This window comes from Nycticebus coucang, unplaced genomic scaffold, assembly GCF_027406575.1.
Source record: "Nycticebus coucang isolate mNycCou1 unplaced genomic scaffold, mNycCou1.pri scaffold_70, whole genome shotgun sequence".
Classification (NCBI taxonomy): Eukaryota; Metazoa; Chordata; class Mammalia; order Primates; family Lorisidae; genus Nycticebus; species Nycticebus coucang.
Window position 1 is genome coordinate 385,086 of NW_026515597.1, and position 25,258 is coordinate 410,343.

General features: G+C 38.1%; 1 protein-coding gene across 1 annotated transcript in view; it reads left to right on the forward strand.

Moving 5' to 3' along the window:
* LOC128579606 (POTE ankyrin domain family member B-like) overlaps positions 1–25,258 on the forward strand; it is a 76,726-nt gene that overhangs the window by 23,542 nt on the left and 27,926 nt on the right. The window contains exons 10-11 of the mRNA XM_053581596.1: positions 224–282; positions 19,042–19,181. Coding sequence (XP_053437571.1) covers positions 224–282; positions 19,042–19,181 — 199 coding nt within the window. The remainder of the gene's footprint in view (positions 1–223; positions 283–19,041; positions 19,182–25,258) is intronic.

Sequence of the window (25,258 nt, forward strand, 5' to 3'; positions counted from 1 at the left end):
GAGCTATACTTCCCTCAATTCATGAGTACTTCACCTTGCTTTTTTTCTTTATTCTTTAGAAGCTGTATAATAAATTCATAGAGCTTACAAATTTGATCTGTATGGGATAACATTCTGATGTCAGCTCTTATGTTTTCTGAAATAGTCTAATAATTTAATATATGTGGTAAATATATTTCACATCAGTATTAAAACTATAATTCTATTTACTCTTTATACATAGCATTCAACAGAAAATTTTGGAATACAAGGCAAAAATTAAACCTATAACTCCTGCACAAGGTAAGACTTCTGGTAATGAATTACTCTGGGTTGACCTATTATAGTAAGAGTAGTAAGTTCTGAACACAAAGGAGCAGTTACCAAAAAAATTGTAAATTTTATGTATTTTTTCTTCATTTGTTCCTTCCAGGCCTACAGTTCAGAATTGTTTATTAAGTCAGTTGCAGATAACTTAGAATCCAATATAATATTGTCCGAAAACAATTCATTTAATTAGTTATGGCCTCTAAAATCTTATATGAGATTTTTGTATAAATGAGAAAATAGATGTGCAAGTTGGAATGTTCAAAATGTCCTCCATCATCACACTGTAATGAGTTGAACTTGTTTATAAAATAAATCCTCCATTTACTTTTTGTAATAAGGGATTTACATTCATTTAAAGAATATTAATTACTGTTTACCCTCAAAAAATGTGTGGTTTGTAGTCAAACATTTACATACCACATTTTTTGGGGGGAGACAGGATCTTCCTCTGTTGGCCAGGGATGCATCAACCATAGCTCACTGCAACTTCAGACTCCTGGGCTCCAGTAGTCCTCCTGCCTCAGCCTCCTGAGTAGCTGGGAATACAGACATATACTACCATGCCCAGCTAATTTTTAAAATTTTTATAGAGTTGGAGTCTTGTTTTCTTGTTCAGGTTGGTCTCAAACTCCTGGTTTCAAGCAATCCCCCCATCCTTTCAAAGTGCTAGGATTATCCACCTATGTATAATGTTTGGCTCCCTACAAACTATTAATAGCCTATTGTTGACTGAAAACCTTAGTGAATGAAACAATCAATTACCACATATTTTTGTGTGTGTTATCTACCTGATTCTCACAATAAAGAAAGAATCTTCTATTCTTACAATAAAGATAGAGGAAGGAATTCATTAAGAAGAAAGAAAGAATTGAAAAGTATATTTACTGTTCATTAAGTGGAAGTGGATCATTGTAGAGGACTTCCACCTCCTGGTCTTCACATGGGCTGAGGAGGAGGGAGGGGAGAGATTGGTTTTGCTGTCTGCAGGTGGCAGAGGTGAAAGAAAATCTGCACGTAAGTGGATGCTGCAGGCAACACCCCTGTTGTTTAAAGGCTAACTGTATTACATAGTGCTATCTGTCTCTAAAGACATACTGTCTTTAAACCTGGGAACTCAACAATAAACAATACCTCTGTGGTACCATAAATAGGCATAAAACTACGAAACATATCCAGTGTGGGCTAACACCAATAAGTGAATATTTCTTAATGGTATCTTCTGAGTAGGCGAGTCAGAAGGGCAATCCCTGTTGAGAAGCACAAGTTATATATCCTTATACCAACAAGACCTTATTATTATTGACTTCATTAACCAAAAATTGTAATTGAATAAGATATATTTACTTGGTTATAATAAGGTGTGTTCTTCTGTGTGCTAGGTAACTATCATGGTAACCATAATTGTGTTAGAAGAAGGTACTCTGTTACCATTCGCTAGAGGTTTTGCCTCATAAATATTCCAAATGCCTAACTCTGAGTAAACAAAGTATAATAAAAGTACAAAAATGTTTCATAGTAACAAAAGTGCTATTAGGCTACCTCAATGTGACATAAATGCATTATACAATCTGAAATATAATGTTGTGTATCTTTCTGAAAGAACTTCTGTATCAGGTTTCTCAAGTTGTAGAAAAAAAAGATGGAGTAGACTGGGCTTAGTAGCTCATGCCTGTAATCCTAGCACTCTGGGAGCCTGAGGCAGGCAGAATGAGTGAGTTCAGAAGTTCAAGACCAGCCTGAGCAAAAGCAAGACCCCATATCTACTAAAAATAGGAAAACTAGCTGGGTGTTGTGGTGGGTGCTTATAGTCCCAGCAATTCAGGAGGCTGAGGTAATAGGGGGAATGGAGAAAGGGAAGGGGGGAGGTGGGGAGAAGGAGGGGGCTTGGTGGGATTACACCTGCGGTGCATCTTACAAGGGTATATGTGAAACTTAGTAAATGTAGAATGTAAATGTCTTAATACAATAACTAAGAAAATGCCAGGAAGGCTATGTTAACCAGTGTGATGAAAATGTGTGAAATGGTCTATAAAACCAGTATATGGTGCCCCATGATTGCATTAATGTACACAGCTATAATTTAATAACAAAAAAAAAATTAAAAAAAAGGATGGATTGAACCCAAGCATTTGAGGTTGCTGTGAGCTACAACACCATGGCACTCTACCCATGGTAAAAGAGTGAGACACTGTCTCAAAGAAAACAAATGGAATAGACAGTTTTGGCCTGTAAGGTGCTCCAAATAGATCATTTCCTATTTAATTCCTGAGGTTGATGAACAGAATTGTTAAGGAAATAATCTTTATTCCTTTGCCCATTTAACAAATAACTATTAAGTGTCTTTTATGTACTAAGCATTTTGCTAGTGTTATAGAAGACAAATACTTTAAAAAATACTATTAGAAGCTAGTTGAAGTTTTTTTTGTTGTTGTTTGTTTGTTTGTTTCGAGACAGTCTCCCTAAGTCACCTTGGGTAGAGTTCCGTAGCATCACAGCTCACAGCAACCTCCATTTCTTGTGCTTAAGCGATTCTCTTCCCTCAGCCTCCCAAGTAGCTGGGACTACAGGCACCTACGACAATGCCCGGCTATTTCTTTGTTGCAGGTGTCATTGTGTAGCTGAGTTTGAACCCACCAGGGTCTGTGCATATGGCTGGCACCATAACCACTATGCTGTAGTGCCAAGTCAAGAACTAGTTATTATCATTGTCATTTTAATTATTTGCTACTATCTTCAGTGTTTACTGTGTGTGAGCACATACTTATATCATTCCTTATGTATTTATTATGTTATGTTTATGCCAGCCACCTTAAGTCCATGCAAAGAAATTAAAGCTTTAAGGGAATGAATAGGATATAAGGTAAGCAGGTAGAGTGAACAGCAGTCTTCCAGTGAAAGAGGCAAAATAATGATGCTTGTAGAAGGAATATCTAACCAGATTACATATTTGTCAGAAGGAAGAGGAAGTGTAAAATCTGATGTTCATAAATGGCCTTGCAGGATTTCTCAGAGGTTCAGTTATGCTGGGAATGAGGTGAATACCTGGCTCACACATGCTCATGAAAACCTTTTTAGTAGTATAGAAATGAGTAGGTCTTATTCTGTAGGTCATGGGCATTTTTTTAAAAATCATTGCTGTGTACATTAATGCCATTATGGGGTACAATGTGCTGGTTTTATATACCATTTGAAATATTTTCTTTTTTTTTATTGTTGGGGATTCATTGAGGGTACAATAAGCCAGGTTACACTGATTGCAATTGTTAGGTAAAGTCCCTCTTGCAATCATCTCTTGCCCCCATAAAGTGTGACACACACCAAGGCCCCACCCCCTCCCTCCTTCCCTCTTTCTGTTTCCCCCCATAACCATAATTGTCATTAATTGTCCTCATATCAAAATTGAGTACATAGGATTCATGCTTCTCCATTCTTGTGATACTTTACTAAGAATAATGTTTTCCACGTCCATCCAGGTTAATACAAAGGATGTAAAGTCTCCATTTTTTTTAATGGCTGAATAGTATTCCATGGTATACATATACCACAGCTTGTTAATCCATTCCTGGGTTGGTGGGCATTTAGGCTGTTTCCACATTTTGGTGATTGTAAATTGAGCTGCAATAAACAGTCTAGTACAAGTGTCCTTATGATAAAAGGACTTTTTTCCTTCTGGGTAGATGCCCAGTAATGGGATTGCAGGATCAAATGGGAGGTCTAGCTTGAGTGCTTTGAGGTTTCTCCATACTTCCTTCCAGAAAGGTTGTACTAGTTTGCAGTCCCACCAGCAGTGTAAAAGTGTTCCCTTCTCTCCACATCCACGCCAGCATCTGCAGTTTTGAGATTTTGTGATGTGGGCCATTCTCACTGGGGTTAGATGATATCTCAGGGTTGTTTTGATTTGCATTTCTCTAATATATTTCTCTAAAATGATGAACATTTTTTCATGTGTTTGTTAGCCATTCATCTGTCATCTTCAGAGAAAGTTCTATTCATGTCTCTTGCTCATTGATATATGGGATTTTTGGCTTTTTTCATGTGGATTAATTTGAGTTCTCTATAGATCCTAGTTATCAAGCTTTTGTCTGATTGAAACTATGCAAATATCCTTTCCCATTGTGTAGGTTGTCTCTTTGCTTTGGTTATTGTCCATTTGAAATATTTTCATCAAACTAGTTAACATAGCCTTCAGCTCATTTTCTTAATTGTGTTAAGACATTTATACTCTACACTTAGTAAATTTAACATGTACCCTTGTAAAATGCACCATAGTTGTGTTCCCACCAATTACCCTCCCTCCATCCATGTTGAAGATGACCTAACCAATGGTGGCTACAACCACAGAAAACAGAGTTGGGTTTTTTTTTTTGGGGGGGGTCAGTGCACATCCTCAGCATCCCCCTTGTTGTCCCTCTTTCTGCTGTGCTGTTGCTGGTGTTTTGTTCATGTCTCCTTTTGTGGTTGCCTAGTTAGCAGTAACTCCAAACATTGTGTTCCCGTAAGGTGATGTCTCATGGTTGGAAGGCCTGCTTTTCTTCATGTTTCAGTTAAATGGAGAGAAAACTCACATGCTTGCAGGGGACATCCTGTTAGATTTTGTTGGCTGGGGTACATCATATGCTCATCCCTAAACCAGTCACTGGGAAAGCAGATTAGCTTAGAATAATTATTTCTGGTTTTGGAGCCTGGGAAGGGTTTTGGGTTGATAAATATCCAAATAGGATTGTGTTCCTCTAGCAAGAGGGAACATGGAATGGCTATTAGGTATGGAGCCAGTAAAGTTTGCTGTAGGGATTCATTGGTGAATTTTGAGCAAGGAAGTCACAGGTCAGATTTGAGTATTAGAGAGCTCTGTTTATGGGTAAAGCAGGGACTTGCAAAGTTTTTATTCAAAGGGCCACACAGTAAATATTTTAGCTCAGCTGGTTATCTCTCACATCTACTCAACCCTGTCATGGTTCTGTGAAAGCAGTCATCAATAATATGTAAGCAAATAGATATGAATTTATTCCAATAAATGTTACTTATAAAGGCATGCCAGGATGAATTTTTATATGTTGTCTGTAGTTTTCTGAGGCCTCGTGTAGGGGATAGGAGGAAGGTAACCACATGAAGCGATTAGGAGACAAAGGAAGCTTTTTTGGTAGTCAAAGCCACAGTAACCTTGGCACCAATTCTTGCTCTCAATCTATTATGAGGTTTTACCCATCTATGGTAAAATATAGAAAAATAGGGAGCTTAGTTGTTTTTTTTTTATTTTAAGTGTTGATCTTTTTCTTGGCATTATGACTTTTTTATTTGTTTGTCTTAAAGTATTTTTTTCATTTATGAAATAACAATGATAGTTGGTAGTTTGTTTTCCCTATGAGAATGATGCATTGAGAGCACACGCTAAACTAGGAATTATCAATGTATTTTAATGTATTAATATTTAACCCTGCAGCATTAGTAGAAATATGCAGAAGAAGAAAAGCAATATAGTCAACATGATTTAGTGATTATTGAATGTGAAACTCTTAGGGGGCAGAGAGATATCTCAGATAATCCATAGATTTCCATGCTGTACCCAAATCTATTCAAGAGAATTTTTGAGTAAAACATCCATGGTATCAGAAGAGATCCAGACATCTAGATACAAGATGGTCATCAAACTCTGGAAAGTCTCATAGCATATGCTACATCTCTGAGACACATGATAATCAACTTGGCCAAAGTCAAAATGAAGGAGAAAATTCTACAGGCATCTAGGTGTAATCTATACCTGACCTGCAAAGGAAAAGCCATCAGACTAACAACTTACTTATCAGCAGAAATCTTATGAACCAGAGGGATGGAGTCTTCTCTTTAATCTTTTTAAACAGAAAAACTACCAGCCTAGAATCTGGTATCTTGAAAAACTAGGTTTCATATTTGATGTAGAAATTAAGCTTTTCCAGACAAGCATGGGGGGAATTTGTTACGACCAGACCTGTCTTGCAGAAAGTAGTCAAAACTGCATTATACACGAATCAGCACAATTGATAGCCACCAATGTAAAATCACCCAAAAAAGTAAAGCTCACAACTCTTATAGAACAATAGCACAAAAGGGCAAAAAAGTACAAGGTATTACCCAACACCATGAACAGAAGAGCATCCTACATATCAATTGTATCTCTTAATGGTTTAAATGCACCACTCACAAGGTGTAGTCTGACTGAATGGATAAGGAAACACAATCCAAGTATCTATTTTCTCCAGGAAACATATTGGAGCCACTGAGGATGCATACAGATACAATGTGAAAGTGTGGTAAAAAGTATTCCACACAAATTGAAACCAAAAGAGAACAGGCATAGCCATTCTCAAATCAGATAAAACGGATTTTAAATTAGCAAAGGTAAAGAAAGCCAAAGAGGGTTATTTTAAAATGGTAAAGGGAGAACTTCAACAAGAAATTACAACAATCCTGAATACAGTAGAACCTCAGTGACTTGAACAGAACACCCAAGGGACTGTAAAAAACTGGTCAACTGGTCAAGAACTAGACCTACTGTACGGACATGTACGTGTGGTGCATGTCCAGTCTATGAAAATTAAGTCAACTTAAGGAGGGTCAATGTAGGGAGTTGGTCAACTCTGATGGTTCTACTGTATGTATGCACCTCAAATAGCAACTTCCAGATAAATAAAGCAGACCTGCCATTGGATACTGCAATTCCTCTACTAGGAGTGTATCCAAAAGACCAAAGTAATTTTGCAAGTTACTTTGCAAAAAAGATATTTGCACCTGATTATTCATTGCAGCTCAATTTATAAAAGCCAACTCATGGAAGAAGCCCAAGTGCCCATCGACCCACGAATGGATTAATAAACTGTGGTATATGTATATCATGGAATATTATGCAGCCTTAAAAAAGATGAAGCCTTTACCTCTTTTGTGTTTATATGGAGGGATCTGGAACATATTCTCCTGAGTAAAATGTCTCAAGAATGGAGGAAAAATTATCCAGTGTACTCAGTACTTCTATGAAACCTACTTATATTTACTAAACTTTCTTTTAGATGGATAAAGGACTTAAATTTAAGGCATGAAACAATAAAAATTCTCAAAGAAAGCATAGGAAAAACACTGGAAGATATTGGCCTGGGGAAAGACTTCGTGAAGAAGACTGCCATGGCAATTGCAACAACAACAAAAATAAACAAATGGGACTTCATTAAACTGAAAAGCTTCTGTACAGCTAAGGAGACAACAACCAAAGCAAAGAGACAACGTACACAATGGGAAAGGATATTTGCATATTTTCAATCAGACAAAAGCTTGATAACTAGGATCTATAGAGAACTCAAATTAATCCACATGAAAAAAGCCAACAATCCCATATATCAATGGGCAAGAGGCATGAACAGAAACTTCTCTAAAGATGACAGATGAATGGCTAACAAACATGTGAAAAAATGTTCATCATCTCTGTATATTAGAGAAATGCTAATCAAAACAACCCTGAGATACCATCTAAGCCCAGTGATAATGGCCCACATCACAAAATCTCAAAACTGCAGATGCTGGCATGGATGTGGAGAGGAGGGAACACTTTTACACTGCTGGTGGGACTGCAAACTAGTACAACCTTTCTGGAAGGAAGTATGGAGAAACCTCAAAGCACTCAACCTAGACCTCCCATTTGATCCTGCAATCCCATTACTGGGCATCTACCCAGAAGGAAAGAAATCATTTTATCATAAGGACACTTGTACTAGACTGTTTATTGCAGCTCAATTTATAATCACCAAAATGTGGAAACAGCCTAAATGCCCACCAACCCAGGAATGGATTAACAAGCTGTGGTATATGTATACCATGGAATACTATTCAGCTATTAAAAATAATGGAAACTTTACATCCTTCGAATTAACCTGGATGAAAGGGGAAGGCATTATTCTTAGTAAAGCATCACAAGAATGGAGAAGCATGAATCCTATGTACTCAATTTTGATATGAGGACAATTAATGACAAGGTTATGGGGTGGGGGAGGAAAAGCAGAAAGAGGGAAGGAGGAAGGGGGGTGGGACCTTGGCGTGTGCCACACTTTCTGGGGGAAGACACGATGTCAAAAGAGACTTTACCTAACAAATGCAATCAGTGTAACCTGGCTTATTGTACCTTCAATGCATCCCCAACAATAAAAAAAAAAAAAAAGAAAGAAAATGTTTTGACTTCAATTTAGCTAAAATTGTACACTGCATTTAAAAAGCTGTTTTATAACACAGTAAAACTGTGTTATAGTAAGTGAAGTCTGTCTTTGTCTTAATTAGCTTTTAACTAGTGTATTTCAATATTAATATGAAGTCAATACAGAGTTAGTGGTATGGTATGGTATGTTATGAACAAAAGAGATAGGGCTATTTTTAAAAGGAATTCTCAAGTAACCAGAAACTACATTTATCTGGAATATACCATCCCCATGGGTTCCAGAGAGCAGGAAGATTACTGTGGAAGGATTGTGTTTACTGGGGACTTTAACACCTAACTGTCAGAGATAGACAGATCATAAAAGCAGAGTATAAATAAATGCAGACTGTAAATCAAATGGGCCTAACAGACATTTTCAGAACATTCTACCTCAAAACTATTGAAAAAGAGATTCTTCTCTGCAGCGCATGAGATATTCTCTGAGATTGATCATGCCTTAGGCTACAAAAAGGCCTCAAGAAGTTAAAAAAAATGAAATCATACTATGCATCTTCTCAGACCACAGTGGAATGAAACTAGAAGTGAATCACTAGAGAAATACTCAAACCTTTGCAAAGTCACAGAAATTAAACAACCTGCTGCTGAATGATTATTGAGTCAAAAATAAAATTAGGATGGAAATCAAGAAATAATTTGAAAAACAGGGAAACATAGGTCATTCCCTGTAGCCACTGCCAGCTGCCCCTGTACCTGCTGCTTGGACACGGTCTTGGGTGGCATCTCTGATGGGTGGGAGTGAGGCACTGATGACCACGTGGAACAGCAGCACCCTGGCTTGACCATAGGCTGTCCCGTGGCACCTGGATGCTCTGAGAACATTTGCATTTTGATCTGAGGATGCACAGTGGGATTCTAAAAACACAAGGTTTTACTCCCAGGGACATTTGGGACCAAAAAATGTATGAGGTTTCTTCTTCTGAAGGGAATAATGCCTTCTATGTTGGGATTTTGGGGAAACCCCCAAAGTAGCGAAAGCTGCTTCTTCTGTCACTCCATTTTATGCAGTCAAATGTCATGACAGCAGAGTCATTGTGAAGATCCTCACTTCCATGGGGACCGGATCTGACTGTGCTAGCATGACTGAAATAAAATTGGTGCAGAGTGTCATGTACCTCTAGAGAGGATTATCTATGCAAATCCCTGTAAACAAGTGTCTACAATTAAGTGTGCTGCCAGTAATGGAGTCCAGATGATGATTTTGGATAGCACAGTCAAGCTGATGAAAGTTGCCAAAACACAACCAAAGCCAAAGTTGGCTTTGCTGGTTGCCACTGATGGTTCCAAGGCAGCCTGTTGACGCTGCTAAATTTGGTGCCATGCTCAAAACCAGAAGATTTCTTGTGGAATAAGAAAAAGCACTAAATATTAATGTTATCAGCATTATCTTCCATGTAGGAAATGGCTGTAATGATCCTGAGCCCTTCATGCAGGTGGTCTCTGGTGTCTGCTGTGTCTTTAACATAGGAGCCGAGGTTGGTTTCAGCACGTACTGCTTCATATTGATGGTGGTTTGCCTGAATGTGAGGATGTGAAGCTGAAATTGGAAGAGATCATCAGTGTAATCAGCCCAGTGTTGGACAAGTGTTTTGCATCAGACCCTGGAGTGAAAATCGTAGCTGAGCCAGGCAGATAGTATGTTGCATCACCTTGCATGCTTGCAGTTAATAGTGTTGCCAAAAAAGTCATGTTGAAGGAACAGATAGGCTCTGATGATGATGATGATGAGTGCAGTGAATAAGTCTGTCTGTGTTATGTGAAGACGGGTGTAGGGGTCATTTGGTAACATCCTAATGATTATGTGCATGTAAAGCCTCTTCTGCACAAGAGTCCTAAATCAGATGAGAAGTAGTATTCATCCATCTACTTCTGGGGATGAGTATGTGATAGCCTTGATAAGATTGTTGAGTGCTGTGACCTGCCTGAAATGCATGTGTGTTTCTGGATGCTCCTTGAAATCCTGGCTACTTACACTGTAGCTGCTGCTTCTACTCGACTGTCTACTATATGATGTCAGGACTGATATTGCAACTGAACAAATCCAGAACCCTGACGTCCTACCTGAAGCAGAAGAGAGGGATGTCAGCATTCTGTCTGTGTCTTGTACTTGGGAAAGTGTAATGAAAGGTCACCCAGCAGTGTGTCCTTCAGCCATTAATAATGTGTAGACATCATTCTGTAGCTGTTAACTGTGAGTTTAGCTGGCATTAGGGATTTTGGGGTACACTTAACTGAATCACTACTAGTTTTGAAATGTTTTTGTAAAAGTAGGGTTGGCACAGATGAAGCAATTCAGAGGATTAGGATATGGGGTTACCTTTATCTGTGTTCCTATAGAAAAAGTTTAAATGTTTGTTTTATATGGACTTTGTTCACATTTCAGACATGCTATGAAAGAGTGCCCTTCAGCTGCTGAGCCAGCATTTAGAGCTTGTACAATAGCAGAATGTACCAAAAGCTTAGTGTTGTGATCTACTTTAAAAATAAATTGTGAAATAAGGAAAAAACAAGGGGACACAAGCTTTTATAATCTATGGGACTCAGCCATAGCATTCTTTGGTGGGAAATCAATAACCTTAAAAGCCTAAATCAAAAAGACAGAATGATCACAATTTAATAGCCTGACCTTAAAACTGGGCATAAGGACGGAATAAGAAGTTTTTAGGTCAATAAAGAGGAGGTTACCAGGTACTGCCTTTACTATTCAACATAGTGCTGTTTCTAGCCAATACAATCAGGCAAGAGAAGGAAATAAAGGACATCCCAATGGGAGCAGAGGAGGTCCAAGTCTCCCTCTTTGCTGACGATATGATCTTTTACTTAGAGCACCTCAAAGGTCAACCACAAGACTCCTGAAAGTGATCCAAAAATACAGTAATGTCTCAGGATATAAAACCAATGTCCACAAGTCAGTAGCCTTTATGTATGCCAGTAACAGCCAAGGTGCGAGGCTAATTAAGGACAGAACCCCCTTCACCATAGCTGCAAAGAAAATGAAATACCTAGGAATATACCTAACAAAAGAGGTGAAGGACCTCTATAAAGGAAATTTCGAAACCCTAAGGAACGAAATAGCAGAGGATATTAACAAATGAAAGAACATACCATGCTTATGGCTGGGAAAAATCAACATTGTTGAAATGTCTATACTTCCCAAAGGAATCTACAGATTCAATGCCATCCCTATTAAAATACCAACATCATACTTTCAAGACTTAGAAAAATAATTCTTTGTTTTGTATGGAACCAGAAAAATCCCCATATATCTAAGGCACCTCTTAGTAGTAAAAGCAAAGCTTGGGGCATCAGCATACCAGACTTTAGGCTGTACTACAAGGCCATAGTGTTCAAAACAGCATGATACTGGCACAAAAATAGAGACATAGACATTTGGAACCGAGTTGAATACCGGGAAATGAAACTAACATCTTAAAGCCACCTAGTCTTTGATAAACCAAACAAGAACATACACTGAGGGAAAGAATCCCTATTCAATAAATGGTGTTGGGAGAACTGCATAAGGACATGTAAAAGACCGAAACTGGAACCACACCCTTCTCGACTCACAAAAATTGATTTAAGATGGATAATAGACCTAAATTTAAGGCACAAAACGATAAAAATCCACAAAGAAATTATAGGAAAAACACTTGAAGTTATTGGCCTGGGGAAAGACTGTACGAAGAAGACTTCTGTAGCGATTGCAACAACAACAAAGACAAACAAATGGGAGTTAATTCATCTGAAAAGCTAAGGAGACGACAACCAAAGCAAATAGACAACCTACACAATGGGAAAGGATATTTGCATTTTTTGAATCAGACCAAAGCTTGATAACTAGGATCTATAGAGGACAAAGGGAAGCCACAAGTCAGTCTGCTCCCTCCCCTGCTCAGTGTAGACCTGGTGTAGACCAGTGTGGGTGCACCTCAGAGTTAAGGGTGCTTCCCCACAGTGCCTGTTGTCTGTTGCATGGGTTCTGCACAGACTCCAGGCGGTACCCCATCTGTGCAGATAAGAGGTCTGTGAGGGTGTTGGGTGCCATCGTGCAGTTCAGGCCATGCTGTGCTGACATGGTTCTTTCATAATCTAATCTACTCTTCCCCTCACATTCTCTAATCTTCTTAATGTGTCACCTTTTCCCCCCACACTGAGTGTACCCTGTTCCTTCTCTGTGATTTCACAATGTGGCTTCAGAGACAAGTGATCCGTATGAAGGCAGCTACCTGCAACTCCACTTTCCCTGTGAGTGGCACATTTGTAGGCTGTCTCTAGTCTGCCCTGCAAATGTTTTCTCCTGTATACACATATCTATGATAGTTTATAAATTAGGCACAGTAATAGATCAACTACAATAACTAATAATAAATGAATAATTTTAACAACGTGCTATACTGTAAGTGACGTGAATGTCATCTCTCAAAACAATTTATCATACTCTCCTCACCCTACTTCTTGCAATGACAGGGGCAGATACAGTGAACGCGACTGGATGAGGGAGGTGGGTGAGGCAGGCACTGTGATGCAGTTTGGGCTGCTGTTTATGTTCCAACTGCATATTAGAAGGAGGGGATCATCTCCTTCCAGTGATCCTGGATCACCAAGCTGAGGGCTGAATGTGAGGACAGAGCATATCAATGGCTAAGGGAGAATTTGGGGTACAGCACAGACAGTGTGGTTATACCAGAAGAAGGATGATTGACATCCTGGGCAAAATGGAGCAGAATGGTTTGAGATTTTTTATCACACTACTCAGAAGAGTACATAATTTAAAACTTATAAATTGTTTATTTCTGGAGTTTTCAATTTAAGACTTAGACACTATTTTCACTATATTTATTGAAACCACAGGACACAAAGCCAAAAATGTGATACATGATCTTGCACCCAATTTCCTGGCATACAACTTCTAAAATCCTTAGGATCTCCAAAAGAGATATCTGTGTGTGTGGTTGATGGCCTGATGTCCAGCAGTTCCTAGGCAGCTTCAGAGTAAGGCCTGGTCACGTGAAAGACTATGGTAGGATTAGAAGGTTGGGACTTCTAGACCCACTTCCCAACCTCCAGGGAGGAGAGAGAGACTGGAAGTTTGTTTGACACCAATGGCCAGTCCTTTAGTCAGGCATGCCAAGTAATGAATCTTTCATAAAAGCCCAAAGGACAGGGTTCAGAGAGCTTCTAGATAGCTGAATATATGGAAGTTCCTAGGGGGTGGTGCCCTTTGGAGGGCCTGGAAGCTCTGCATCTCTTCCCCATACCTTGCCCTATGTCCCTCACCATCTGTATCCTTCATAATCTCCTCCATAATTAACCAGCTGGCAGAAGTGTCTCCTTGAGTTCTGTGAAACATTCTACTGAATTTATCGAACCCTAGGATGGGGTTGTGGGAACCCCAACTTGAAGGCTGTTGGTCAGAAGTTCTGGTGTGGGGAGGGGCAGACGAACCCTGTGGGGTCTGATACTGTCACCAAGGAGATGGTGCTGGGATCAAAAGGGAGGACACCCTGCTAGTGTCTACTGAAGAATCGATTGTGGGATTTTTGGAGTGAAAAAATATTCCCACATATAGGTCACATAAATCCTCTGTGTTGATTAGTGTCGTGGTGGTGTGAGGACAAAGAAAAAACAGGTTGAGTGCGTTTTTTCTCACACAAGTAACAGATAAGGGGGAATGCTTTATACTGTATTCTAAGTGCTCCTCATCCATTTCAGAAATCAATCTTTTTAAGTTTGAGACTATACTCACGTGATACTGATTCTGCAAATGATAGCATTTTCTGTCAGTGTGGTAGGGTTTTTTAGGATTATGATATTGCAAATAGTAGCTCCTTATAGGTATCAAATAATTTTGATAGATCTTGTTCTTGTTTACATTTTATAAACAAAGGAAGGGAAGTAAGAGTTTCTTTCTGCAGTAATAGCCCACCAATAGTATGACTATTAATTCTACTCTGGTATTCAAGTATGATCCCAAAGGAATACTTTGTAACAATGTATCAGTCTTCGTTTTTAGCAAATTGTAAATCATACACAAAATATGCATTTTTTTCATGATCTATCAGCTAGACAGCTATGATTTAATATTAATAAAAAAGAAACTAGAATAAGAGCTAATGAAACTTAAAGTGACCAAAAGAAAGGAAATAAAAATTAGAGCCAAAATCAATCAGAATAAAAAGTAAAAAAATCAAAATCAATGAAATCAAAATGTGCATTTTTTACTGTTTGGAATTCATTAAGGGTAAACAAAGAATTAGGTTACACTGATTGCATTTATTAGATAAAATCCCTCTTATATTTGTGTTCTGCCCCCAAGAGGTGTGCCACACACTGTGTCCCCCACTCCCCTTCTACCTCTGCCTCTCCCCGCTACCTTGTTCTGCTACCATACCCCTTGAATTAGATCATGTATTGCCTTCATATTAGAATATAAATATACACATTGGATTTTTGCTTCCCCGTTCTTGTGATAATTTACTAAGAACAATGTTTTCCATCTTCATCTGGGTTAATGTGAAAGATATAAAGCCTCCATCGTTTTTAGTGGCTGAATAGTATTCCATGGTATATATGTACCACAGTTTGTTGATCCATTCCTGGGTTGGTGGCCATTTAGGTTGTTTCCACATTTTGTGATTTTAAATTGAGCTGCGATAAACGGTCTAGCGCAAATGTCCTTATGATAAAAGGATTTCTTTTTCTTCTGGGTAGATGCTCAGTAATGGGATTGCAGGATTAAATGGCAGATCTAATTTGACTTCTTTGAGGATTATCCATACTTCCTTTCAAAAAATTGTATTAATTAGCATCCCCAGCAGCAGCGTAAAAATGTTCCCTTCTCTCCACATCCACACCGGCATCTGCCACTTTGAGACTTTGTGATGTGGGCCATTTTGGGGCTAGGTGATATCTTATGGTGGGTTTGATTTGCATTTCTCTGATGATCAGGGATGATGAGTATTATTTCATATGTTTGTTAGCTATTCATCTGTCTTTAGAAAGGTTCTATTCATGTCTCTTGCCCTGTGATATATAGGATTCTTGGATCTTTTCTAGTTGATTAATTTGAGTTGTCTATACATCCTAGTAATCATGGTTTTGTCCAATTCATAATATGCAAATGTCTTTTCCCATTCTGAAGGCTGTCTGTTTGCTTTGGTTATTGTTCAATTAGCTGTATAGCAGCTTTTCAGTTGAATTAAGTCCCATTTGTTTATTATTGGTGTTGTGGTGACTGCCACAGAAGTCTTTTTCATAAAATCTTTCCCCAGGTTGATATCTTCAAGTGTTTTCCCCACACTTTCTTTGAGGATTTTTATTGTTTCGTGCCTTAGATTTAGATCTTTTATCTATCCTGAATCAATTTTTGTAAGTGATGAGAGATGAGGGCCCAGTTTCAGTCTTTTACATATCGTTATCCAGTTCTCCCAGCACCATTTATTGAATAGGGATTCTTTTCCCTAGTGTATGTTCTTGTTTGTTTTATCAAAGATCAGGTAGCTGTAAGATATTAGTTTCCTTTCATGGTTTTCTATTCAGTTCTAAATGTCAGTGACTATTTTTGTGCCAATACCATGCTGTTTTGATCTTTACAGCTGAAAGTCTGGTAGTGATATGCCCTGGCTTTGTTTTTATTACTAAGAATTGCTTTGGCTATAACATTTTTTTTTTTTTGGTTCCATACAAAATGCAGAATTATTTTTTTTCCTACATTTTGAAAGTATGTTGATGGGATTTTAATGGGGATTGCATAAAATCTGTAGAATGGTTTGGGAGTATAGAAATTTTAATAATGTTGTTTCTCTCCAGCCAAGAGCATGTTATATCCTTCCATTTGTTAATATCCTCTGCTATTTCTTTCTTAGGGTTTTGTAAGTTTCTTTATAGAGGTCCTTCACCTCTTTTATTAGGTATATTCCTAGGTATTTCATTTTTTTCTGAGGCTACTGTGAAGACATTTGTGTCCTTGATTAGCTTCTCATCTTGGCTGTTATTGGCATATACAAAGGCTACTGACTTGTGGAGATTAACTTTATATCCTGAGACCTTAGTGTATTTTTTGATCACTTCCAGGATTCTTGTGGTTGAGTTGTTGGTGTTCTCTAAGTATAAGATCATCATTGGCATAGAGGGAGAGTTTGACCTCTTCTGCTCCCATTAAGATGCCCTTTATAGCCTTCTCTTGCCTGATTGAATTGGTTAGAACTTCCAGCACTATGTTGTATAGTGGTGGTGGTAGAGGACAGCCTTGTGTTTGTTCCAGTTCTAAGTGGAAAAGTTTTCAGTTTTACTCAATTTAGTATAATACTAGCAGTGGGTTTGTCATAGATGGCTTCAATAAGTTTAAGAAATATGCCACCTATGCCTATATTTTTAAGTGTTCTTATTAGAAAAAAGATGTTGAATTTTATTGAATGCTTTTTCTGCCTCTATTCAGAGGATCATATGGTCATTTTTTCTGCTTCTGTTGATATGGTGAAGTACATTTTTTGTTTATTGGGCTTGCATCTCTGGGATGAATCCTGCGTGATTGTGATTTTATATTTTAATGTGTAGCTGTAATTTATTGGGTAGGATTTTATTGAGAATTTTTGCATCTATATTCATTAGTGAAATTGGTCTGAAATTCTCAATTTAGTTGGATGTTTTACTGGTTTTGGCATCAGGGTAACGTTTTTTTTTTTTTTTTTGGAATAATTTCTGCAATATGAGTATAAGCTTTTCCTTGAAGGTTTGATAGAATTCTGGTGTGAAGTCATCTGGACCATGGCATTTTTTGTTGGGAAATTTTTTATTTTTTCTTCAATCTCAGTGGTTGAGATTGGTCTTTTCAGAAGATCTATTTGTTCTTGTTTAAGTCTAGGGAGAGGATATTATTCTTGTTATTGATCCATTTTCTCCACATTATACAATTTCTAGGCATAGAGTTTCTTGTAGTACTCAGAGATAATCTCTTGTGTCTCTGTGGCATCTGTTGTTATTTCCTGTTTATTGTTTCTGATTGATGTGATTAGAGATTTTGTTTTCTGTTTCTAGTTAATCTGGCCACAGGTTATCTATTTTATTTATTTTTTCAAAAAATTAAATCATTTGGGGGGGCACCTGTGGCTCAAAGGAGTAGGGTGTCAGCCCAATATGCCAGAGGTGGAGGGTTCAAACCCAGCCTTGGAGAAAAACTGCAATAAATAAATAAATAAATAAATAAATAAATAAATAAAATAAAAAATATTTTTTGTTTCATTAATTTTTTGAATGATTCTCTTGTTTTTAATTTCATTAATCTCTGATTTAATTCTGGTTAATTCTTTCCTTCTGCTGGTTTGGGGATTAGATTGTTGTATTTTCCAATTCCATAAGATGGTTCTTGAGTTTGTCAATGCACTCCCTTTCTGTTTTTCAAATGTGGGCATCTAATGTAATACATTTCCCTCATAGGAGGGCTTTCACTGTATCCCACAGGTTTTTAGAACTTATTCCTTCATTGTTGTTATGTTTGAGGAATTTAATGATTTCCTCTTTTATCTTTTCTTGAACATAACTCTCATTTAGCTAAAAGTTACTTAATTTCCGTGTCTTTGTGTAGAGATGTGCATTTTAGTTGGAGTTGAGTTCCACCTTTATTGCCTTGTGGTCTGAGAAGGTATAAGGTACACTTTCTATTGTTTTAATTTTGCTGAGGTTTGATTTGTATTCTAGGATGTGGTCAATTTTGGAGTATGTATGATGGGCTGAGAAAAATGTATATTCTTTTGCTTTGGGATGTTGTGTTCTGTATATGTATATTAATCCCTTTTGTTCCAGGGTCATATTTAAGTCCCTTGTATCTTGGTTAGTTTCCATTTATAGGACCTGTCCAGTTCTGTCAGAGGAATGTTAATGTCCCCAGCTATTATGGTGTCTTTGGGATGTCATATTGCTCAGACCCTTCATGGTCTGTTTCATAAATATGGGCATATTAAAGTTGGGTGCATAAATATTTAAAATTGATATGTTTTCATGTTGTATTGTACCTTTGACCAGTATAAAGTGTCCATCTCTGTCTTTCTTTTTTTATTTTTATTTTATTTATTTATTTATTTATTCTTATTTTTTTTTATTGTTGGGGATTCATTGAAGGTACAAATAACCAAGTTACACTAATTGCATTTGTCAGGCAAAGTCCCTCTTATAAATGTGTTTTTTCTCCAAGAGGTGTGCCAAACACCATGACCCATCACCCCCTCCCTCCTTTCCTCTCTTCCATCTTTGTCTTTCTTAATTTTAGTTGCTTTAAAACTGCTTGTATCTGAAATTAAGATTGCAACCTCTCCTTTGTTCTGGTTTCCTTTTCTTCCTTTTCCGTTTCCTTTTGGGTTTCCAACCCAGATTTTAAAAGTCTATAGACTGCTTCTCAGACATGCAAGGAAAATTATAAGCTTTTTGAAGACTGTCTCTTCTTCTGTTATTTATTGATTATGAACTACCAATATTTTTACGTATTCTTTACCTTGTTTTTACTGTAGCAAGAGCAACTTTGGTTAAGGAAAGGCGTTCTGTTTGTCAAAAAGAAGAAATGGCTGAAAACCATTTTTCCACCTTCACTTTAGTCCAGCCATTCATACCAGATCCTCGAATGGCCTTTGTCAACCATTGTGATACAGAGGTAAGTTGTCTTCATAAAACCTTTTTTAAAGGATATTTATTTATTATTAAATCATACCTGTGTACATTAATGCATTTATGGGATACAATATGATTTTTTTCACATACCATCCCACTGATTCTCATAATAATAAGAAAGATCTAACAAAAAAAGTCCTCATAATCATAAGAGAAATCATATAGTGTCAAGCCAGAGATGTGCTTAGCATTGAGCATTAGGAAAACTAGTGGAGCAAAGCTTAAGCTTATCATTATGGAAGGAAAGTACTATAAAGCAACCAAAAATCCCCAGCTCAACAAACATGGAGAGGAAGAGAGTGATGAAGGGAAAGAATTGATTGAGGAAAGGCAAGATAAATATAAACATTGAGTAAGACAGTCCAAATGAGGGAGATTATTATGAAAACACAACAGATAGCCAGGTGTTGTGGTGGGTGCCTATAATCCCAGGTACTCAGGAGGTTGAGGCAAGCGTATCGCTTAAGCCTGGGAGTTGGAGGTTTCTGTGACCTGTGATGCCATGGCACTCTACCATGGGTGAAAAAGTGAAGCTCTATCTCTAAAAAAGAAAAGTAATAAATAAATAAATAAAAACACGACGGAAATAGTGGAGTTAAATGGCGGCATGATCTCTGTATAAGATATAATAGAAATTATTTTAAACATAACTTAGAAAAAGAAAGCCAGGCAATGAAAACGTGTTCAGATTTATCTGAATGACTTATAACTGATGTTAATAAGGAACATAAAGAAAACTTAATGATGGCTATAGTAACATTAATCTTGTATACATTTACAAATAACTAGAAGATATTTCATAAGTTCCTAGCATGAATGAAAGATAAATATCTAAGGTGATGGTTCCTCAGCCACAGGCTGGGAGGCCGTGATTGGGAAGCCTGGGTTAGGGTCCCTTGTGGATGATGGCCATGGCTGGACAAGCATTAAGGACGGCAGTGATGAGAGTGTCACAGGCAGGAAGAGTACTAGAAGGAAAGTGGAACCCAGATACTGAGCAGAGCTTGGCCATCTACCTGTTCTATCGTTGTCAGAAAATCATCTTGTCCTTTGAAGGCAAGATGTACGGTTAGAATGAAATGATTACCTGCTACATCAAGCTAAGATTGGAGAAGGTCTGAACTTGCAACCAGGTCTCTAATCTCATCCAGGTTTCAACTTGAAAGTAATCAAGAGAAATCTAGTCCAAGCTAAAGGACCAGGTTTCCAAGAACAAGGCTTTCCGAACCATGGCTACCACGTTGTTGGCCCAGCTCACCAAACTGGGTCCTGGTGGTCCTCAAGCCTCTGAGCTTTTCCAGTTTTGGCCTGGGGCCCTAGACCCCTGTGCAAGTTTCAGATGTGAAGCCATTCTTCTTGTCATTGACTCCCCCATCTATTGACCAGGGAAAGGGTTCACTTAACCCCTCTCACCCCTGTCTGTACTTGCTCCATTATCCCCAGCCTGGCAGGCTTGGGCCCTGGGCTCTTCCTGGTTGCAGCTAGTAGAGTTCTCTGCCTGTGTGGAACTGCCAAATGCAACTGGCTCATACCAGAGGCACCTGTTTGTACACATCAGCCAGCACTGCCCCAGCCCTGGAGTACCCCCACTCAAGAGTGTGGATGTCCAGCAGATCAATTACAAATTCTCTGAGAAAAGGGTGGTGTCCAGGAACTGATGATCATTGCCTCCTCCCCCTGTCTTTTTCCTGTTTAAGTTTTTGGCAGAACTGAACTGGGGCCCAAGTGGTGAGAAGACCAGGGCTAGCAGTGGTAGAAGCAGCAACAGTGGTGCCTTATACAGAGTGAGCAGCCAGTATGAGAGCCTGGAGCACATGACCCTCATGTGCTCCTCCAAGGCCTGCTCCTTTGGCAAGCAGGTGGTGGAGAAGGTGGTGACAGAGCGGGCCCAGCTGGAGGACGGAGATTTGTGTACTGCCTGTTTTGCTCACCCCTCTAGGAGTACCTGGTGAATTTCCTGCACAAGTTGTAGTAGCTGGCTGAATGATACATGATGAACAGCATCCTTGAAAACTCCACCATCCTCCCGGTGGTGACAAACAGAGACACCCAGGAATTGCCGGGTGTCTTATCGGAATTACTGCCCTGCCTATGTCTTTGAGGTCTCCACCAATGAACACAGGGCCCAGCACCAATTTAATTCATGGTCTGGGACTGAGGGGGGACCCCCAAACTGGCTGACCCCTGGAATATACTCCTGGCAGGAAGGACCCTTGAGGTCTCCTCATGCTTTGTATTTAAGGAGAGGGCTGTGATTTAAAGGGGATGACTTCAGAGGCCTAAGCAATAGGGGACACCAAAACTTGGTTGGTGAGCTAAATAGGTGGGTTCCAAGAAAATAATAGACTCTGAGAGTGGAACAGGCGGGTGTCTGAAAGGACAGATCACTCAAGAGCATCAGGGATTGAGGACAGGAGTGAGACTACCTCCAGGAATACTTCTCAGCCAATGACAGGGCCCCCTTGCCCCTCTCTTCTGGATGTTTGGGAGAGCCTTCATTACACATTGGGTTGTCTTCCAGCTACCAGCCCCCCAAATTTCTGCCCCCCAAATATCACCCTTTTTACTACAGAGATTAACCCTATTTGTGTAGGAGCAGAGCCAGGTGGGCCCTGGAAATATTTTTAATATAATGATCTATTTATAAGGGTTATGGCTTTATCTCAGCTGCATGAGAAATGGGGGAAGGCTTTGTAACTCATCCTCCTTCTTCTCAGTGAGCAGCGGGTTCTACTGTTGTGTTTCCTCACTTGCCAACACCAAAGTCTGTTGGTTTGTGTTATGACAGAGGATAAAGCTATTTCCCCCCAAAAAAATGTATATATAAAAATGTATATGTTTACATATTTAAGATGATGAATATCCTTATACCCTGAGTTGATGATATGAATGTGTGAAATTATCATGTGTACTCCCCAAATATGGACCCCTATTATGTATCAATTACAAATATTAGAAAATGGCTGGACACCCGTACCTCAGTGTTTAGGGCGCATGCCACATACATCCGATCTGGTAGTTTCAAACCTGGCTTGGGCCTGCTCAACAATGACAACTGCAACAATAAAATAGCCAGGAATTATGGCAGGACCCTGTAGTCCCAGCTACTTATGAGGCTGAGGCAAGAGAATCGCTGATGCCCAAGAGTTGGAGGTTGCTTGGAGCTGTGACACCATGGCACCCTACCTAGGGGGACATAGTGAGACTCTGTCTTAAAAATAATAATAATAATAAAGGAGTTTTATTTTATTTTTTAGAAAAAAACATGTTTATTCTGTGTGGTTATCTTTTCTTTTTTCGGGTATTCCATTTATGAACAACCCCCCAAAGTTATCTTTTCCTTTGATTGCTTATGACAGCCTGAACATCAATCTTCTTTTTAAGGTCTATTCTCTATTTTTTGGTAGTATTTCTAAGAAAGGAAATTTAGTCTGTATTATTTCTTTTCAATTTAATGAAATGTCATCTCATATTTAATTTAGTCAAACCTATGCTCACAGATTATACAAAGTGAAACCTCTTTTAGGCTCTATTAGAATTATTAAATGAATTATTAGTATTTGGCTCTTCTGGCTTTTGTTGAAGTTTTCTAACAGTGTTTAGTATATTCTCAACTTAACTAATTTATCTTACTATTTGATGTAATTTCTTGGTAGCTGAACTTTTTGAAAATAAGGCAAAATAAATAAACATTTATAGTTTTGTTAACTAAAATTAAAATTTATGTATCCATTAAATGTGAAAAGATATTTTAAATTCAAACCTCTTAAACAAATTAGTCAGTTGTGTGTTTTGGTGTTTTTCTCATTCATCTTGTGCTCATGAAATCTCTGTAATGGACACAGATGTTCACACATCCAGTAAATGTAGTCAGATTTGATTAAAGAATCATCAAATAAACTACACAAAGTTATAGAAGCATACGGCAGTAAAGACTGCCAAATAGTATACAAAATTATCTCTGGAAGGTCATTTCTTAATTTGACAAATATGTCCAGAATGTGAACATTTTATTATTCTAAAGAAGCATTATTAACTTTAGTATTCATGCTTGTCAAACCTTGTACACGATGTCTTTTATCAGTAAAACACAAGAGTCCTATGGGCCCAATGTTTTAGTCCATTTCTTCTTTCCTCATGTGAGTATCGGGTCCTGCTGGTCAATCATGGATATACTGGGAGATTTCTAAATCTTCAACATGTATAAACATAGGGTTTTTAAAATTCTAGATCCTTTCTTCAGTTTTTGTTGTTGTTGTTGTTGTTGAGGTTTCCTTGAGGGTACACAGATCCAGCGTACATTGATTGCTTTGTTAGATAAGAACCCTTGTCCCCCTATTCTTAGGTTGTAACTGGGTTATAGCTTTCATGTGAAAGCCCTAAATTAGTTTCATAGTAGGGCTGAGTACATTGGGTACTTTTTTTCCATTCTTGAGATACTTACGGGGAAGGGGGAAAGGGAGGGGAGGGGGATAAAGCAAGGGGGATAGGTGGGATTACACCTGTGGTGTATCTTACAAGGGTATATGTGAAACTTAGTAAATGTAGAATGTAAATGTCTTAGCACAATAACTAAAAAAACGCCAGGAAGGCTGTGTCAACCAGTATGATGAAAATGTGTCAAACGGTTTATGAAGCTAGTGTATGATGCCCCATGATCATATCAATGTACACAGCTATAATTTAATAATTATAAAAAGAACCCTTGTCCCACCCATAAAAGACATACCACACCCCTTTTCTTTAACTTTTAATGACCATTCTATCAGGTATCAATAGACAGAGTTATTAGTACGTTGTTGACAGAAGAATAAGAAAACCATGTGAAATTTAAACTAGGGTTTTACATTTCTTTCTTACATCATAGTAGTACTTAAAATGCCCTCGTAATTCTCTAATCATAACAGCATTTTTCTTCTACAAGTTAAAATTTGTAGGGATAATTATTGAAAGAGTTTTCTTGTAGCATCTTGAATTGTTTTTTTTTTGAGATAAACATTTTCTTCAATTTTAAAAATGGACACAGTAACAAGAAGTAAATATTTGCATATATTAATGAAAGTGTATTTTTCTTCAAAAATGTTAAAATATAAAATTTGAATCCTATGGTTTTATTTTCTCCTCTTGTTCTCATTTTCCAAATGTCAGAGTTCTGTTGGATTTGCATTACATAGGTGTGCCAGTTTAGAATATCTTACACATACTTATGTTCTTAACACCATATTCCTTTCATGAGTAAGTAATCTCTTCCTAAAGTATGTATCCAGATTCATCTCCTATGTCCTTGGGTGCTTCATAGTTGACATATTGGACTTTAAGGACTGAAGACACTGTCCTTATCCCTTCCCTTACTTCCTTGACTCTTGGTGCCCTATTTTGCCATCTGATTTTTCTTTTCTAGTAAATAACATCTAGTAAGTAGCACTGAAACATTAAGTTAGTGTAAATCTTGTACTTTATCTCTCCTGCAGATCACCAATCCAGTCACTCACCATTACCAGTGTTCATAGCTTGTTACCATAATTCTCTTTCTGATCTATGATTTTGAAAAGCTCTTTTCTGATTTTGTCAGGTGTTCATCTATTTTCACATTGCTACCAAGGTGACCTTTTGAAAATATGTTTGTGGTGGCCTGACTTACCTGCTTATTGAGTGGATCCCATTACAGGAAAGGGAAAGTTTGCACCTCTTCTGCCACCTGTCTTTGGTAGCTTGGCCTGATTCTCCCATTTCATCTCTGAAACCTGTTCCTTATCACAAGGTTGCAGTTTTACTGCATTACCTTCAGAGCACTCATATGCCCTGTGGTTCCATTCCTCATCCTTTTGCCCCTTCTCCCCTGTCCAAAAGCCCTTCACACTCTCACTGTGTACATCGTTGTCTTTGAAAATACGCCTCTATCTTTGCTGCATTTCCTAAGCTTCCTGGGTAGAACTGACTCTTCCTCCATTGTATCCTTTGTGTAATTAATTTACTGTAATTACAGACTCATGAATTACCTTTCTTATTTGTTTCCATATATCTTTGCCACACCCACTTAAATATAGGACAGACTCTGTC